Source organism: Corvus brachyrhynchos, unplaced genomic scaffold (genome assembly GCF_000691975.1).
Source record: "Corvus brachyrhynchos isolate BGI_N302 unplaced genomic scaffold, ASM69197v1 scaffold178, whole genome shotgun sequence".
Lineage (NCBI taxonomy): Eukaryota > Metazoa > Chordata > Aves > Passeriformes > Corvidae > Corvus > Corvus brachyrhynchos.
Window position 1 is genome coordinate 178471 of NW_008239304.1, and position 19749 is coordinate 198219.

A 19749-nucleotide genomic window follows, 5' to 3' on the forward strand; every position below is an offset into this window, starting at 1 on the left:
TGCCCGGGCGGGGGGGTGGGGGGTGGGCAGCAGGGGGGTGTCTCGGAATCGCCTCGGGGAGGACGGCGAAGCGCTGCTCAGCTGTCCCTTAAAACACAGCTCCAGCCCGCCCTTCCGTACAGCCAGCACCGCGCCTGTGCCGGGCTGGAGGGGGAGCGAAGTTAAGGAAGGTATTTTTAGAAAGCACGAGATGTTGTTTTCAAAGCGGCCTTGCTCGGTAGATCGTTTCTAGTAACTGCCGGCACATGCGTGTTGCTGTGGTTGCTCTTTGCCCTTCAACTTCATTTCTGTGCTTTCCTTACCTTCGAAGGAGATTGCTTGTGGCCCTTCCAGGCCTTCGGACTTGCTGCCTGACTCTAGTTCACTATCCATTGAGTCTCTATGGGCACCAGGGAAAAGGAGAGAAAGCACTCATCAGATACATTTGAAAGACTATCTTAATTATCCTTTCCAAAAAAAAACCACCTCTAACTTGACAAGTGTTGTGACTCATAATGATGGCTTGCAGTCCTAAAAGCACTTCAAATGCAGTGCTTAATACAGCTAAATAAAGCTGGATTCTCATTAAATAAAAAAGAGCTGATGGTTGTTTAAGAGCCATCAAATCTTCAGATTTCTAATTTGCCTTTAAAAGTCCAGAGCTGACAGTAAGGGGAGGGGGGAAAGGGCTTTTTCCTGTTCACTGGCATACCACAAATTACCCAGATCAAAAGCATTACTTGTGGGAGATGCACATACCAAAAGCACACTGCAGTTCTTATTCCCTCTTCTAGCTTCATGTCCAACTAATTACTCTTTCTCCATAGATATGAATTACTCTAGGTTCATCACCACTGTGAGTGCAGCAAGAAAAGCATCTCCAATAAGACTCCTGAGTGAGTACATGTCCCTTCTTCCCAGTTGCTCTGAAAGTATCATTGTATGTTCTGGTTTGTGCTGGGATATCATGGCTTAAGACTTGAAAAGGTTTGAAAGAAAACCATGCTGTAAGCTGACAAGCAAGGCCAGATAACTTGACTTCTGTCAAGTGGAGATGCCAAGCAGGTATAAAGAAAAATAAAGTGAATAGCCTTGAACCATTTCAGAAACCCATCCAGACAGACAAATTAGTATTATCACTTTCACAAGTGACTGAAAAGTCTCTGTTACTGTCTCTGAACCTGGGCTTTTTGGCACAGTTTGCAACTGAGTTTATGCTATGTGTCCAGGAGCAAGCAACTGCTAATGACTTGAAAGTCCCAGCATGTTTCTTTCCACCTCATTTTCCTGTATCCTGTTCGTGTCCATAAATGCCTCACCACCCCCACCCCCTCAGTATTACTACACTTTCCTTTTCCATATTCATCTATCTTTAGGCTACCACATTACATTGTCTTCCATGTGACAGATAGAAGAGCTTAACTGCCTACTTGTTTACTCAGTTGGAACCCACAGAGACCTGACAGAATCTGAGCATGAAACATACATCAGTAGTTAAGCCTTCAGGGGTCAATTTCCCCTCGTGGTAAGGGGTTGGCATTTGCTGTTCTGCTTAAAATGCTTCATACAGGTACAGCTAAGTCAAGTAATTCACTCTAGGCAATCTCTTTTTCAAGTGATACATTGATATGCATCATAACAAAAGCATTAAGTAGCACAGTTCCTGCAGAAAGACATATTGAGCCTGCAGTTTTGATGACAAAGTAAATCTCTCTTTACCAGGCCAAAAGTCACAGGCATAACCCAAATTGGTGAAATAGCTGATAAGAATTAACTCCCCATGTTCAAGTCTGCTAATAACTAGTAGAAAATAAACTCAATAACAGGCTGCTTTTTAAGCCAGACCTGGTATCATCTGTCCCCTCTTATCTGATGTAAAACTGTCAAGCCAGCATGAATGCCGTATTGTGAATTCTTAGATTTAATGCAATCAAGTGCCCTTGCTGGATTAAGGTCCAGTCTGCACTGTATAGATTGGATCTGAATGATTGTGAAACTGACTTAAAAGCAGAATTAAGATTTTCTTCATAGCAAATTACTTACACAGTGTCTCTGCCACTAAAACTGGGGTACCAGAAACATTTCTGTTCCCTTATAGAAAAGCTATAATCATCTGTCAGCGTAGCTGCCAGAGCAGCTGAAGTGAGACCGAATGAAAAACAGAAAAAAAAACAAAGCCAATCATCATTTCAAGTCAGTCTAAACAGAAGATGATTAAGATTTTAAATTCTTGAAGCTCAAAAGACACCAGTCACTGAAGTTTTTATAATAGTAGAACTGTTCGGATTGTTTCAAAATAAATTACAAATTTTTTAACTTAAAATTATTTTTTTAGTCTGTGCTAACAGTATCTCCCCCTCCCTATTTAATCCAAGCAGAAAGGTGAGTTTAAGAAGAATTATCCATTTGAGTTCATGATAGTTAAACAAGTAAATTGAAAAATAGAACAAGTTCTCTGGACTGTTATTAAATATCGATTAAAGGATATGATCACCATTGTAATAATCAAATTGTAACCAACGTGTTTTCCTTTTACTCTAGCCGAATTGATGCAGAAGTCGCCTCCATCTCTCATCTCTCTGGCTGGAGGGGCACCAAATCCTAGTGTTTTTCCATTTAAGAGGGCAACTGTTGACATTGGACATGGAACTCCTATTGAGATTGGGGAAGATCTGATGAAGAGGGCTCTCCAGTACTCAGCCTCAGCAGGGTATCTTGTCACAGCTACTTGCAATTCAAGATACCAGAAGCTAAGGATCATAAAATCCTTTATTATTGCATTAAGTCACCTGTGTTTTTAAAACCTGTTCATAAAGCCCATTTTTCAAACAATAGGTTCTTTCCAAAACCCATGTTTTTTTCATTTTGCCTCACTATTTACATTTCAGTTCAAGTGGAAAAAAAAAAAATCACTTAAATCACCTAAAACCCTAATCCTAGTAGAGCATTTCCTAGCTGTTAGTATTTGAGAATCCAGACTCCCAAAACAGATAGTATTTAGGAGATACTGAATTGCAATACATAGTTTCTACATTTTGGAGTATTTCTTTTCTTTTGGCACTATATACTAAAGTCAGTATGTACTGGTGATAGTTGAGTGGAGGTATTTATAGAATTGTCATTTTTGGTACAAAAATTGCATGTCATTACATTACTTTGGTGCTCATGTAAACTCCTCAAGCAGACAGCACTGATTCAGGTGGGAAATACTTGGGTACCTACAGAGACACATGGGGCATCAGCTAAGACTTTTCTTAATATTTAAATGAACCCAGCCATTTATGAACATCCTACAAGATCATAAGACATTTTTTGGAAAATGTGTTTTCGAAATCCTTGTAATCTGCAGCCAGTTTCTAGCAGCATTAAGAGCTTTGTCACAGTGCCACATTTGAGTACAGAATGATCACTTGTAGGAGTGGGTATTGTTCAGCTTCCACCCTGTTTCATCCTTAGCAAATAATTTCTGCCCAGATTTCACTATGATAATTTGGTGTATGGTCCACAGATGCCCATATCATTTTCTTAATTTGATAAAGCAGTCATAGCAATTGCATCTAAGTGTATCTGTGTGACAGTTGAAATCAGACTCAGGACTGCATGCTAGATTTGGCAGGGATTTAGAGGAACAGCCTAACTTTGGCCTATATAAGGTGTTAGATATGCCTTCTTATTCATGTTTCAGGATTCCAGAGCTGTTGTCTTTGCTAAAAGATTTCCAGCGGAACCTACATGATCCCCCCACAGCCAATTACAGTCCAGAGCAAGGACAGATGGAAGTGTGTGTCACAACCGGCAGCCAGGAAGGCTTGTGTAAAGTAAGACCAAAAGGTTCATATGTCAGAAGCATTTCATTCAGAGAGATGTTTATTCTCCCATCAGTTCAGCTATAGTCAGCATTAAGTGCCCTCTATAACTATAGGCAGGGTACTTTATTAAATGCATGTCTGATGGTATTGCCAATGCAAGGGAAATGAAATAAAATAGGAGTGGCATTCTAGACTGTCAGGACTGCATGAAAGTTTGGATAACTAAAAAAATTTGTGTAGAAAATATGCTATAAGGTAACATTTCCTGTGACTCAAGTAGTGCAGTAATAAGCGCATAGATGCTTTACCATAACTCTGTTCTGAATATGTTTCTTCTTTTTCTTACTTCCTGATTTTTTGGGGGGTTTTACTTGCTGAAATAGTTATCCTTTCTAGTCCACTCTCACTGCTGTTTAGTTGATTCTTTCTGTAACTTATACAGGAGAAAGAGTGCTTCAGAGCACTGTCTTTCCATGTCAAGTTGGTATTCTCTAGTTGATAACCTGTCTTAATTTGGCTCTAAAGCAGATTTTTCATCTGTTCGTTGCCTTTCTGACAGGAAAATAATATGGTTAGGGAATTACTAGTATCTAATCAAGATTTTTTAATCCCACTAAGAAGTCAAAAGTATGAAGCACATGTACAAAAATTGAACAATCTTTCAAACAGAATCTTTTCTTTTGCAGGTGTTCGAAATGCTCATTAATCCTGGAGACAACATCCTTTTGGATGCACCCACATACTCTGGGACACTAGCAGCTGTAAGTATTCTTTAGCTACAAAACATTGTGAATATTATATTTGAACTAATATAATAGTTTAGTGCCTGATCTGCAATCATATAAACACTGTCTGTATTTGCCATAAAAACATACCTAAGACTGAAGATTTTAGTATCCAACCAGTTAAGTTCATAAATATTAACTCATAGAAGGTTTTCTACTGTAAGTTCTGTAAAAGCTATTCAAAGTTCCTCTTCCAAATACTAGTTCATTCAAGGGCTAAGATCACACATGGGACTGGAAAGAAAGCCATCAGGACCTAGTTTGGTTGAATTAAATTTATAACAAGTGGGTGTGTATTATACCTGAAGTATTTCAATGGTCAGATTATACAATAGCTATAAATAGTATAATATTGGAATAGGCCTGAAACATCCATATATGAGTATGAAGATATGAATTAGTGAGAACTATGCAAAAGCAGCAAAGTTTACTTCTGAAAAGAAGCTTAATCACTATAAAATTAAATGCCAGCTCAAAATGCATAAGAGCTGCAAGAAGGGTTAGAATAAATACACTACAAATTCAGTTGTCCCCCCTTGCATCAAAATTAATTGTTATTGTTTGCTGTCCTAAATTTGAATATATAGTCTAATCAGCTGTACTTTTTTAGGAATGTATTTTGACAGTGCAGCAGCTTGCAGTTTTACTTAAAAATGCAGAGCACTACATCATACAAATTGAAATTCCACAGAGGAGAGACAGCAAGCTTTTTCATTGGTATTTTACCTATATTTTTTCATACAGCTGTCAACATGTCACTGCAGTAGCATCATTTCATTCTCCTTTGTATTGCTGAATATATCTATTGAGAACAGATTCTTTGCCCTTTGTCAATGAAGAGTAGCTTAAAGCTCTGGTATTTCCACTGAAGTAGAGTGTAAATTGTCAGTAGGAAACAAAGGTGCTGTGACCTTAACTGTCTGTGGTGAGAGCACGAGGAGTCCTGAGAGAACAGTTCAAGTTTACAAAAATCTTTCTGCTTGAAAAACCAACTCTGATTTCCTGGAGAAGAGCAGCAACTGAACATAGGAGATACCTGTTTCTTCTCAGTTGGCTTAGTAGGACAAATAAAGAGTAATGTGGTAAGTTTGACAAGCCTTACAGCAAATTCAGGCAAACTTTTATTTGACTCATGAGCAAATGGAGCTTGAGATACTTATAAAATCAAAAAGAAAGGATGAAATTTTACAGTGCCAATGACAAAAGGAAGACCTTTGAATTACACAATTATGACAGTTTTGTTCCTTCTATCAACAGCTGAGACCCTTGGGTTGTAATATAATTAATATTCCTAGTGACCAACATGGCATTATTCCAAAAGCTTTAAAAGAAATTCTGTCTGCTTGGAGCCCAGAGGATGTGAAAAATTGTAGCCATCACCTCCCCAAATTCCTGTATACTATTCCAAATGGATGTAACCCAACTGGCAATTCGCTGACCACAGAGCGCAAGAAGGAGATTTACCAGGTATGGAGCTGTAACCTTGTGAACCTTGGAGGTGGAAATAGATAAATGTCAGTCTTGTTTCAGTTGAAGGTTTCCCATGTTTGGTATTTGGGGCCATTATTAGTCCAGTAGACATTCCTCCTAGAACTTGTTTCTAGCAGAATGTCTTCCATGACAACTCTTCAGAGATAAACTATGCTTTAGACAACCTGTTTTTCAATGGTAGCCCATTGGTGGCTAGCACCTTTGCCATGGGCTTCTAACTGGATTTGCTGCACATTGCCTGCACAGTTTGAATGCCACGTGGAACAGAGCTTCAGTTGCATGCATGGGTCCTTGTACTACAGGTGCCAGGTTTACTCCTATAATCTTTTGATATCTGAATTGGGCACTTGAAGGTTTCTCATCATGGGGGCTTCTATATAATGAATGACCAATCAATAGAAGCATAATATGGTGCTGGTTAAGAAAAAAACCTGACTGAATTTGCAGTGTCTAACTTTTATTTATTTTGTTACTTTTTATTAATTCCTTTAGCTTGCAAGAAAATATGATTTTCTCATAATAGAAGATGATCCTTACTACTTTCTTCAATTTGAAAAGGTAATTTGTCTTCCATAATCCTTAGTAACACCTTATTTTCTGGAGAGAAACTAAGGTTTCAGGAGAGAACTAGGGTTTGAGTCCTGGACCTTCCTGCATGCCCCTTCTTCACATGCTACCAAGGCATATGTAAGCCTCACAGTCTGTGCTCCTTTCAGTCATTTTCCCCTATGTGGTATTTTATGTCCTGTTAATCAGTGGTTCAAATTTCTCAAGCCTCATACAGGAGATAGAATTTTTCAGTAATCAGAAAGTGATGAAGACTTTGCATTCAATGCAAAGCAAGTATGTCACTGAAGCAGCACTTGAAATTTGCAGCCTCTTAATGTTCCTTTCTCCCTGTCTCTTCTTTCATTCAGCAGAAGACTGCCTACTCCCCGTCTACTATACCTCATTTTTATCCCCTTGCCTTTTGGCGAATCCAGGAGTTCTCCCAGGTACCACAGATAGTGGTACTGGATATGCAGCTACCCTTCTTTGTGTAAATTTTCCCCAGATTTCATATGTGAATCTACAGTTGCTCAGTCTTTAAAAGTACCTAACTTCAGAAATCAGAACAAGTCTTAAAAGCAGTAAAACATTGGTAGAAGATAAAGGTCAGCATTTTCTCTTTTGAAATAATGTTTTTATGAAAGGTGGCAATAAAACTGCTTCACTTACTCATTGAATAGCATTGTGAAGCTTTGTTAGAAAGTGTAGGGGAGAAGGTGTAAAAACAGAATTGTTGATCAGGAAAAAGTATACTGGACTCAGATCTTCACAATTTGGTTATATCTTCTGATTTCATATTTTAGTATGGCAAAGCAAAAAGCTACAAGGCTCCATTTTAGAAATTGCAGTACCTCCACAAAGAAATCTTGGCAGAAAGAACATTATTTCTCTCTTCTTCTTATGGCATCATACCAATAATTAAACTGAACACTTGTATGCTAAACAGTGGGCTAAGCAAGTTCAAAAAATGACAAAGCTGATTTCTTGAAGACTTTCACAGAATGTTATAATCACATCTCGGAAAGCTAGGCTAAACAATCACTTGTCAGAAAGTTACTGCCATGTTTTCCTTGGAATTCACATTTGAAGAATGAATTGTGCCTTCATAGTAAAGAAAATAATTCCATTATAATCCTTACTAGCGCCTTGAATCTTATTTTTTATTTTTTATTCCAAGCCATGGGCTCCAACTTTCCTCTCAATGGATGTGGATGGCCGAGTTATCAGGACCGACTCTTTCTCTAAAATTCTCTCATCTGGGTAAGGCCAGCTGCAGACCACTTAGCATTGCCTATTCAGTTAAGAGCCAAGACTTCATAAGAACTGATGAGACATGTTGTAGTGTTTTCTCATTTAATACCTATCCACTTCTGGAATGAACTTCTGAATCAACAGCTTTTTGCAGTCCACTCACTTTTCATGTCATCTCTTGGTAGTCACTTTACTCCAGGTTCTGTTTCTCTTTTGATGCTGATAGTTAAGCCTCTCCTCCCAGGCAGCCCATTCTTGCAGGCACCATCTAGGCAGAAAGACAGATGCTGGACTCCAGCTCTGTTCCTGAAACCCTTAGGAGCTTTTCTCTCTTCTTTTTCCATTTCCCTTTTATCTATCTCTTACCATTCCTGCAAGCTCCCTGAACTTGTAATACAGAAAAGAAACAATCATTCTTCACAAACTGTTCCTAGGATTAGACTGATATCTAGCCTCCCAGTTCTTTTAGGTTGTTTCCACCTGCCTGAAAAAAAAACTAATTTGGCTGTTTTCTATTTCACGCAAGTCAACATACTTGGTTTTTAACTTGCTTTTATCTGTTATCCTAATTGACATAAAAAATTAATGTGGATTCTGCATTGGCAGCTGGTGGATTATAACCCATCCTAGAGAAAGTGAGGCAACAACAAAACACTAAGTGTGATTGCATTTTCAGAAGTAACACTGCAAAATGGCATGACAATATTATCTTTGCCAAAGACACATATGAGCTTACTGGTTCCATTTTTCTTCAAATAAAAACTTAAGCCAATCTGTAAAGATGGGTAATAAGAATTGAATTATAAATAACCAGCTAGTTTATCAATCTAAATTCCATTCCTTCTGCAGTACTGAAAGGAAGTAGAAGAGTAAAGCCATTTGCCACTTCTTATCTGTTTGTCATAAAGCCCGAGCAACCATGATTTCTTCATTATGGGAAAACCTATCTTTCCTTTCCTTTGATTCACGTAATCTTTATGGCTGCAGAGGAAAGTTTACAAACACAGATTTTGTCCTGAAGCCTCATAACTAAGAAGCTATTACAAGCATTAAAACCTCTTTGTTTTTATTTCATTACTTTGATACTCAGCTTCTAAATTGTGTAAGCTGACATCAGTATTAAGATACAGATAAATTTGAATGCATAAGAGATCCTCACACTGTCAATAAAATGGTTGCGTGTTTTCCCACATATAACTCAGACAAAGTACTAGCACATTGCATTTTTGTAGTAACTTTTTGTTTGTTTGTTTTCTAGCTTAAGAATAGGTTTTCTGACAGGTCCCAAGCCTCTCATCGACAGAGTTGTGCTGCACATTCAGGTGTCAACAATGCACACCAGCACATTCACACAGGCAAGTATTAAACCACCAAATTAATTGTATTTAGGGAAGACAACATATTCCAAGTTATAAGAAACCACAAGAAAACAGCTTTGTACTTTCACAGTTCTGCACTTTTGCTGTTTTGTTTATGCACATTCATTGTCAATTCTGCCAAAGGAAGAGAGACCACCATAGAACTCAGAAGCAGAGCTAGAGGGTTGTCTCAGTGCATGGACAGTTGAGCTGATACCCCTTAACTCAGATTTCAAGAATCAAGATTTGAAATACTTTATCTCCTTCTGATAGGTTCATTTGAAAAACCTCAATGTAAAGCATAGCATGGAAGAAACATTTATTATTTTTTCATTCTACTTTTCAATTAAAACAATACTGGCAGCCCACAAAGACATTTCAAAGCAAGCTGCCAACTACAGCCCCTTTATGGTTAGCAATAAGGAAAGGAGACATTGAACACATCTAAATGTGGCTTCCATCTTCCAGCTCCATTAGTTCGTCACAGAGGCACTATTAAAGCGGAGAGGCCGATGTGGACAGGAAGGTAAATCAATATACATTGCCTTCCTCTTTCTCCCCAGTTATCATATTTAGCTCTTCATCCATTTTTCCCTCCCTCCACCCCAACTTCCAAATACTGCCCTGGACCTTGGAGACACCAGTAACATGGACCTGTTGCCCTTGGCACCTCTACTTATAAAGGGCTCCAAGAGACACCACATGCATTTTCATATCTGGGGAATGCTCAATAATGCATCTGGCTATGGATCTTTTGATGATTGTGGAACAGTCCTCTTTAAAACATGGTCTTGATGATGTGTTTTATTTCTTTAGATTATGATATCACAGCTGCTTCAGCAATGGGGACAAAAGGGTTTCTTGGAGCATATAGACAGGTAGGGTTATGTCATATGCTGATACCCATCATCGGTCATTCTGCTACTTATTACCAATATCAAACATGCTTTGTAGTAAACAAGTCAGAGGAGGTGGACTAGTATTAGGCCAAGTAGGTGAGGCAGGTCACCAAGACTGCTGGGTTCACACAAGAGCCCTGAAGAGACACAGTATGAAGTTACAGACAAGCAGGTCAGGGTATATCACCTACCAATCCTCCAGTCCACTGGCACATTATGCAGCTCCCCTCTGAAGGGAACTTGAGAGGATCCTGGAAGCTTCAAGCCAGCGAATAAAGTTTTGATCCCTGCTAAAGTGTTAGGGTCTGTAGCAAAAGCTAAGATTTCTGAGCACAGAATCCATTGAGAAAGAGTTAGCATAGCCTTTATAGAGTTCTTGCCTCACTAAGTTAACAGGAATTCACACTCTTGCCATCCTTTATCTCCTGATTGTGGATACAGATGGAAAAGCAGTGAGGTTCATCTACACACACTAAACATTGCCTTGTTCACTACTCTTGGAGAGAGAGCACTGGGCTACTGTCTAACTCTCAAGGCATTTCTTGCAGACTGACTGAACCACATTTGGTTTTCATTTATTATGCAGGAGGAGCACAGCTTCTTTTGACTATCACTGTCTCATTTTGTATTCTTTACTTGGATATCACTAGAGCCCCAAGATTCCCACTTAGGTGGGAGTGTGCTACACTCTGCAAAGGTCCATAACAGAAACATGAGCAAAGCATGCAAAAAGTTCTTGTATCTGACTGTAACAGCCACTTCTGTCTCCTGGTGTTCATACTGTAAACAGCAAAATTTGAAAAAAAAAAAAAAAAAACCCCAAAAAAAAAAAACAGACACACCAGCCTCAGCTTTGCCTTGTTTTAAGATTTAGGAACATAAAAGATAAGTCTCACAGAGAAACTTGGACCACACTTTAGCTCAACTTCCAAGAGTTCTAAAAAAAATAAAACCCAAATACATCTCTTCACTTACCTCTTTCTAGTAGGTCAAAAGGCAGCCTTACTCAAGCCCAAAAACTGTTCTTCTGCTTGAACTAATGAAAATAGAGTTGTAGGAGTGCAGCTGCAATCCTTTATAACCTAACTGATGAGGCCCCACAGCTGACTGGAATCTCTTCTAGCCTTACTCAAGCCCAAAAACCGTTCTTCTGCTTCAACTAATGAAAATAGAGTTGTAGGAGGGCAGCTGCAATCCTTTATAACCTGATGAGGCCCCACAGCTGACTGGAATCTCTTCCAGCTGATTTCATTTGCACAAGAGTGAGGTGTTAGATCAATCTTTTGAGTAGAAGCTTGTCTGGTTTTTGGAGCAGCTCCATATTTGGGGAAGTTTTGTCTTACTAATGGGTGTAATTTCAACATGTAATTAAAATAGTAACAGGTAAAAACTTTGCAACAGAATTTGCAATTTTGGTAAAAACTGCACAAAGGAGATTTACATTTCATGCAGAATGTATGAAATATACACTAGATATAGCTGGGCCCCAAAACTATATAAGTTTCTGGAGCTGTTGGTGTTTGTGTATCAGGTGTAATGAAATACATCCACAAATCAAAGCTATTGATTCTGAGGGTGTTTTTAAAAGTACAAATGTAAAATTATGTAAATTATGCAAATTAGTAAGGATGTTTTCTCAAGACATGGGAACACATTTGCATCTGAATTACGAACTCAGTATCAGGCATTTCTCTTGTGTCTTCCATTGCACAGCTGTGTTATTTTATGTCAACAAAAGCCACTGCACATGACTTGTCCATGGTGAAACTTGGATTAGGGTTATTTTTCCCAGTAAGAGATTAAATTATTTGAAATTTTTACTTCAAGTATGAAGGAGGTAGGTTCAAAAGTTTAGAAAAGGGGAAGCTGTCAAATAGTTATGACAGGTTTATCATGTGATTTGCTTTTTACCTTGTCAAATGCCATTTCCATGCATACCTGTTACACAAATTCAACCCAAATGCACAAATATCAAGTCTGTGCTTTTGCATATGTTTAAGTCCCTAATTTTCTTCAGTATGTGTGCTTTGTGCAGTAAATACTGTTAACAGGACTTGCATCTACTGCTATAATAGACAGAGTGGAGGTAATATATAAAAGGTTTCTATGATACATGCAGAGCTGAAGAAGCAGCCATACAGGGAGTTCCTCTGTCTGGTTGATCAGTGCTTTGTTGGAGATGCTTTTGGGTTGTTCAAGTAGAAAAGCTTTGCTTCTGCCTTCAGAAACAAATGGACTCTGAAATTTTATGAGTTCATGACTTTCAATTGATAATTTGCTTTCAGAGTGGTGGATTTCTACAGGATCCAGCGGGATGCAATGCTCACTGCTGCTGACAAGTGGTTAAAAGGTCAGAGTGCAACACAGATAATCATTTAAAATTTTTTTCTAGCTGTTTATCGTCTTTGTGCTCAAGAAAAATCACTTAAGTTCATCTCTTGACTGAAGTGACAGATAAGCACTATAAGCAAATCAATTACATTAAATATTAAGCTTAGGACAAATTGTCTACTGCTGTGTTTTTATGCTTTCTGGTAGGACAGGGAGATAGATGGTGATGAAAAAAGCTCACCACATTACTATTTAAAGCAATTTTATGAAGAGCATGTATTTCACTTCATTATGTTCTTATACTTACTATGTTTAAAATATCTGTCTTTAAAATTTCTCTGAAACAGTGACCTTAATTTAAAGCAAGATATAAAAAATCACTATAGCAATAGTGATAATAATGTTTGTATCAGCAAATCCAAAACATCACTGAATCTATGATGTATCCATTAAAAGTGGGGCATAAGTTTCTTCCTTGATTCCATTTTCTCTCTCTCTTTCTCCAGACTTGGCAGAATGGTACCCTCCTGCTGCTGGCATGTTCTTGTGGATCAAAATTAAGGGTGTTTCTGATACACAGCAGCTGATAATGGAAAAGGCTTTGAAGAAAGAAGTATGACATATGATTTAATGACTTATGATCTTAAAATGAAAAAAGGGAGAGATAAAATATGTGTCCACATATACAGACATAAAAAAGCAGGGGAACTTGCTGTGCACCATCATTAAGTCTGCAAATCAGGCACTGTGGCATAGTTACTCATTAGCAAAATATTTTCATGACTCTATTCAGATGCTGATATTTAATCAGTTTACTTAAATTGAAACCAATATAACATATGGTACAATATGTCATTGTATGTTACATATATATAATATATATGTATTACATATGTAATATATGTACCTATATGTATGATGGCTGTTCACCAAATTTTTTTAATGAGAGAAATTACATTTGATTTTATTTCTCCAATTTATATGACCTAGCACTGTGTACTGAGTAAGCTACACCCTAGGTGCTTCTAAGCAATGTGATGATATAAGCCAGACCTGGTAACCAAAACCTGAGACCATTTGGTTTTATTAAGAAAAGTCTGGTTACACGTTGCATATTTTTGTCTCCTTGTTTTGAAGAAAAAAATATTACACCGTGTTCTGATACAAGTGTGTAAGCACTGATCTTTCTTAAATTTAATTTAACATAGTTTTTTTAAAGTGTAGAAGTGGTAATAACTGTGTGGTTAATCAATTTTCATAGGTATTACTGGTTCCTGGAGGAGCATTCAATATTGATAGTTCAGAGCCTAGTTCTTATGTCAGAGCCTCCTTCTCTCTGCCTTCTCCTGCCCAGATGGATCTGGTGAGGTTTTTTTTTTTTTTTTGCATTCTTATCAAGACAGTTTCTCACACAGTAATGCTCCCTTATTTTTATACCCTTCTCCGTATATTTTTTGTTAAATGTTAGAGGTTTTAGTCCGTAGGTGATTAAGCAGTACTTTTGCAGCAGTATTAGCTGTTTCTTAAGCAAGATACTCATCCAAATGACCTGAAAGGTACCAAATTTTTAGGACCACTTAGAATTTTTCTGTATATCTCATACATGCAGTGTATCACACTTGAACCTCCCAGACATTATTTATAAATGCTTTACTGAAGCCAGAGTAAGTCCTGCTATTTGCTTAAGTATTAGCAGGCATCATGTATCTTTTAGACTTTGCATTCCTGAGATTCTGAGATTGAATTACCTGTGTTCTTTTGTCTGTGTTTTGGCAATTCTTTGTAAGAAAGAATATTTTCTGTCATACTATTCACATACATGCTTTATTTTTTTTCTCAGGAACTAATCTTTTATGTGTTTTAGGAGCATTTTTAATTTTATTTGGCTCTATCTATAAAATCAGTGGGAGAAGAGATAGGAGACATTTATTTGTGCAGATTTAATACTGATTTGATTAGGGTGCTTGAAACAGTTCCGTATCTGTAGTTGTACTTTCACGCGGTTGTGAAGGTTTGTAACAGCCAAGTGCTTCTATTGCCTTTTTATTTCTTCTGTATTTCTTCTATTTTTTCCTTTTTCTTTGTTAAAGTAATTCATAACCATACATTGACAGTCAAGCTGTATTTTTTATATATGTCTGTTCTTCCTTTTTTTTCACCTTTGGAGTCTCCAGGCTGTAATATTAAGTTAAAAGAGATACTCTTTCAGGGATCACCAGTTTGTTAGAAGTTACATCTGAACTCCAAATAACCTTTGAACATCAATATATGCATTTTTCTGTTTCAGAAATCTCTGCCTTTTATTTTCTATCAGAGAATCAGAAGCTTTGTGCAGTCAAAGCCCATACATTATTTTGTAAAAGGAAAAAAGAGAATATCAGCAGAACTTTGCATTATAAAATATTGATCCTATATGGTTAGGGCAAGTTTTAGTAGCTTTACAGGTTTGATGTGTTCCCTGTTCATGTAATGCTGAAATATAAATGTGAACCATATTTGTCATTGCAGGCCTTCAAGAGACTGGCTGACCTTATAAAAGAATCTTTGTGAAAAAGCTAAAGAGAAATCTTGCAGTAATAAAAATCATCTCCTGAAAATACTTATTGACATTTGGATTTCATCAGAATACTTTATAAGCAAGCGCAATACAGTGGATGTTTCCTTAGATCTTTTCAGCTAAAAAAAGACAGAAAATGAAAGTCAAAAACAATTTGCCTAATTTTTTTTGACAGGACATTGTATTACTAAGTTTATCCAATTCAGAAGCATTTAAAATACTCAAAACCAAAGTGTTCTATTTCCTGTAAAATCCATGGTTTTATCAGATTTGAATTGATTTGTATTCTGACTTTTGTTTTCCATTTGAGATGGGAAACACAAATCATTTACTTAGAAAGTTGCACTTGAGGTGGTCTTAGCCACTATTATTTAATCTCAACTGATACATTCCTCCAAAACCTTATGCTGGAATTGTCTCATGTGTCACTTTCATTCTTGTCCTACTGTATGGTGTCTGGTTTTAATGATATGAGGATCACTATTTAATTTTACTTAAGTTTTGTCAGATAAAGCTGATGTAAGTATGTTAAAAAATTGAAACTGATCCAGTAAAATTAGGCTATGACTGCAGATAAACTGAGGTCCCTTGCAATTTGCATGGGCTTTGCAGCTCATTCTCTAATTCATTAAAGGTATTCTGATTGCTGGCTTTTACTACAGTCTGTGAATTATTGCTCTGTAGCTGTGTTAGAAAATCTCTGGTTTGCCAAGGCATGTGGATGTGCCAAAGGAACTGCTCTTGGCTGATCAATCACGTGGTTTTGAATGAAGAGTGTAAGTAACTGAACTAGGGACATGGTGGAATGGACACTACCCTAACACTGCCAGAGCTACAATGCAAGCAAATGAAAAAACAAATAAATGTTTCAGTCTCTTATCCCTTGGTCATTGTCATCCCAAACATTTGATACTTGGCAGCAGGTAAAAAACCTTCAGAAAGTTTCAACTGAACTGATTCTCCAAGGCTTCCCATTTGGATTAGTACTTAAGTTTATTTGCTGTTTGGATGAAAGCACTGGGGTTTTCCACCAGTATCAGATGGCTGTTTCTTTATGTGCAAGTGTTCAGGATTTCAAAGTAAAGCATTGTTCCAGGATCTAGTTAGCCATCCAGCAGCGCAGGTAACGCAAGCAAATAAGGATCAGGCACAACCTTGCTTCATTGGAAGTTTCACAAGAAACATGGTTTTAGTATTAACAATAATTTTCATTCCCTCTTTTCCCCCTAGTTATAAATAGCATGTGTCACAACAAACTAGCACAGATGTATGCCTTTCCCAGCATCCCTCCCATTGGCAGCATCATTCCAGTGCCTCCAGCCCAGCATCACTGTTCATGTCTATCTCAAGCCTTTTAATTTAGTCACACATCCAAGCCATCCTGAGCAGCATGTCTAAGGTCAATCCTTTGCTCCATTACCAGATTACTGCAGCTTTTAGGTAAATCCACTGGAGAGGAACTGATGTGGGTGGGCAAGGCGGTGCAGTGGTGGTGCGGTGGATGGGGCTGGCTCCTCCACAGAGTCAGGCTGGGTTTGGGCAGCCAGGACCCGTGGAGTGACAAAGTGTAGGGAGAGCCTGCAGTCCCAAATCTGCTCTCAGGGTGCCAACACTGTCTTTGAAGACAAACTTGTCTCATTTTACACTGTTTGAAGGTGCTAATGGGGGATCCAAACTAGCAGTGCCTCCTGTTCAGTGCTGCTTAACAAGAAGTATTCACATCTCAACTCACTTTCATAAGCATGTGTAGAAATTATGAAAACTCTGATGTTGCTGTCAGGCAATTTTTATATTGGGCTCAATTTAGAAAATTATTTTATATGACAATGAATGTGTCTTCAATTAAAATTATACTTTTATAGAGAAATAGAGAAAATGTAAACATCATTTAAGACTGATTTTATTTCTCAGGTAAATGCTATTGTCATTGTCAAATACTTTTGTCATATTGTCATTCAGCCAAACCTGAATTAGAAAAACATAATCAAAATATTAAGCAAGCTTTATATTGGTGATGTGCGGAATAAAACATCTCTTAATTTTCAGAGATCTAAATGTTAATTTGGTTGAATGTAAGCAAAATGCAATTCCATTTGTGCCACATTACCTGGTTTTGCTATCAGCTAATTTAATTTAGAGAGAGGGGGATTTTTTCCCCAACTGTGGTGAAGCATCTATAATTAAATTAATATCCTGAACAATGCAAATCGAACGGTGACAGTGAAATCCTATATACACATGCTGTTTCCCTGAACCTCTTAATGCACATTTTCTAGTCTCCTGGGAGATAGCTTTCACTGTTATTAAATGTTCATGGAGGAAGCCACTCGAGACGAAAGGAAAAGGGTGGGCAGCCTGTTCACGTAGGAAGAAATGATACGGCAAATGAAAGTTTTGGTTTTGCCTTTCCATTTCATCTATCCACGAGCAAATAACCTCTCTCATTCATAGCTGGGTTTAAGCCATCTGATGCAAGTAACACAATCTGCCACTGGGGAAGAGAGGACACAAAAAGGGAAGGGCCGGGCTCGGTGTGGTGAGCGCAGCCCCTGTGCTGCTCTGGTGGGGGCAGTTGAAGAGGAGGTTGCTGCAGTGCTGGAGGGATCTGCCTGGTACGGACAGCACCCCGCAGCCTGGGTCTTACTTCTGAGTGAGCATTAAGCTGCCCATTCTCTTGTACCTGCACTCTGGTTCCACTGTATTTTCATGCTTTTGGCAGATGAAAACCACCTAGAAATTCTGGGCAAACTCTGGACACTTACAAATTCTATTTGCATTCTTAAGAATCTACTTGAATTTCGCTTCTAGTTGTACTTTAAAACCTTGTGACCTACAGATCCACAGTTCCTTTGGTCCTGCCTTTGCAATCGGGATTGTGACCCACTGAGGCAAATATGTAAAAGAACTCATTAAGCTGTGCTGTGCATGTCCTAATCTGTCTTGTTTTCTTTATTGTTTAATAACAGGTTTTGAGCAGCCCACTCTAGACAGTCTTAGATGGGAATAGAACAATTGCAGTGTTTGGACTGTAATCATTCTGAATAAAAATGCAAAGAAACATGCATTTTCATTCTTCTAATATTGCTCCCAGGAATACCATGCTGTACCTCACTTTTCCCTTAATGATTATGGAAACTATTGTGCAACCCTGCAAAGCACAGAAGTCACAAGGGGAGAAGAATAAGGGTCTTACTGATTCTTTTCGAAAATTAATATCCGAGAAACATGTTAACAAGTCTAACTACAGCTAGAAGATTCCCTATAGCTTTACAGAATTTGGAGAATGCCTTCAGAATTATATTTTCTTTTTATTTTCAAATTATATCAGATCTGGATTGCATGACAAGTGGATATGCTGTGATGTGGTCTGGAAAAAACTAACATGAAAGTATTTCTGTTACTTGATGTACACAGAACTTTGACCTTTTTCTACATTTGGCTAATAATGAACTTAAGATACTTTCTTGCAGTTTCATCCAATAAATCAAGCATTAACAGAGGTAGATAAAGTTCTTCTGACAATATCTAATTGCCTTATATGGAATGTATAATTTGATACACTCTCTCAGTGTCTGCCTCTCCACAAAAACTACTAATAAAGTGGAGGGATGGAAAGACCACTTCAGTTTTCTTGGTGGATTATATGAAATCTTATTTTCAACACAGTTCCAAGAACTTGGAAGATGTTATTTAATAAGCAAATAAACTAGTTTCTGCATCTGTGAGGAAGACTGTCTTAGTACAAGCCTAGCCAGGTAAATTGTAAACATTTTAGGCAACCCACTAACATGAAAGCAAACAGCAAAAAGTTTTTTAGTAATGCCTAAGAAAGAAGGTACTTTATTACAAACCCAAACTAATAGAGGACAGCCTTGATTTGTGCAGATGCTCTATTAACCCACACTTCTACATCTCTGCTTGCTTTTTTTTTTTTTTTTTCTGGATTTCTTTGTTCAGCTCTTTTTAAGGATGTTTCTAATCCACAGGGGGCCCAGTTGACATAATTTCAGTAATTAAAGCAAATTATTTTCTTACAACTGCCACCATATCTTTTTTTATCCTTTATAGATATGCTATTACCTTATTCTCTGCATTTGTTGTAGGTCACATGATACCTAATCCCATCAATAACTAACCTCTGGCTGGTAGGAAGTCTGACCCAAATGCTTTTGCATTCAAAGCAGCCAGCATCCCTATAGGAGACCAGCACTAACTTTAGGGAGATGTAACTCAGACAGGTAACTATCTGGAATATAATGTTGCCTATATCTTCAAGTAGCAGCAGTTATGCCAAATGAATAAATGTGTTCTTTCTGCCTCCCAATTGGCATAATGTGTCCCATTTGTGTCTTTTTATTTCTTTTTACTTAGCTATTCTTATTATTACCCTAGCAAGTCTGTAATAAACCATAGATGTTAAATTAGTTCCCACATAATAGATGTGCAGAGAGGACTTTTAGAAAGCAACATGCATGGATGGTTCAAACTCTGGATATCAGTCATGTTTGCAAGTGGTGTTTACTATGAACAAGAATCCCAGGGACTCATGAGTTTCAAAGCCAAAGGAAGTCATCATCAGGTTTATAAGAAAGGCCATGCATTTTCATTACCTCTGAGAAGGATATCCTATCTTGGTTTTAAGACTTGAAATTATGGAAGATCCACCAGAATAATCTGTTGGATTAAAGAGCCCTTCATTACATGGCATTCTGTCTAGTCATGTCACTTGTATTAATTCAG

The 19749-nt window shown here is 37.7% G+C and overlaps 1 protein-coding gene across 1 annotated transcript; it reads left to right on the plus strand.

Moving 5' to 3' along the window:
* The first annotated feature begins 70 nt into the window (after nucleotides 1-70).
* AADAT (aminoadipate aminotransferase) lies at nucleotides 71-15888 on the plus strand. The gene is made up of 14 exons (XM_008638574.2): nucleotides 71-170; nucleotides 807-875; nucleotides 2521-2689; nucleotides 3665-3797; nucleotides 4475-4549; nucleotides 5831-6040; nucleotides 6557-6622; nucleotides 7791-7873; nucleotides 9123-9219; nucleotides 10039-10100; nucleotides 12407-12471; nucleotides 12959-13065; nucleotides 13714-13815; nucleotides 14961-15888. The coding sequence occupies exons 2-14, from the start codon at nucleotides 809-811 to the stop codon at nucleotides 15000-15002; spliced, it is 1278 nt and encodes a 425-aa protein (XP_008636796.1). The 5' UTR covers nucleotides 71-170; nucleotides 807-808; the 3' UTR covers nucleotides 15003-15888.
* The last annotated feature ends 3861 nt before the right edge of the window (nucleotides 15889-19749 follow it).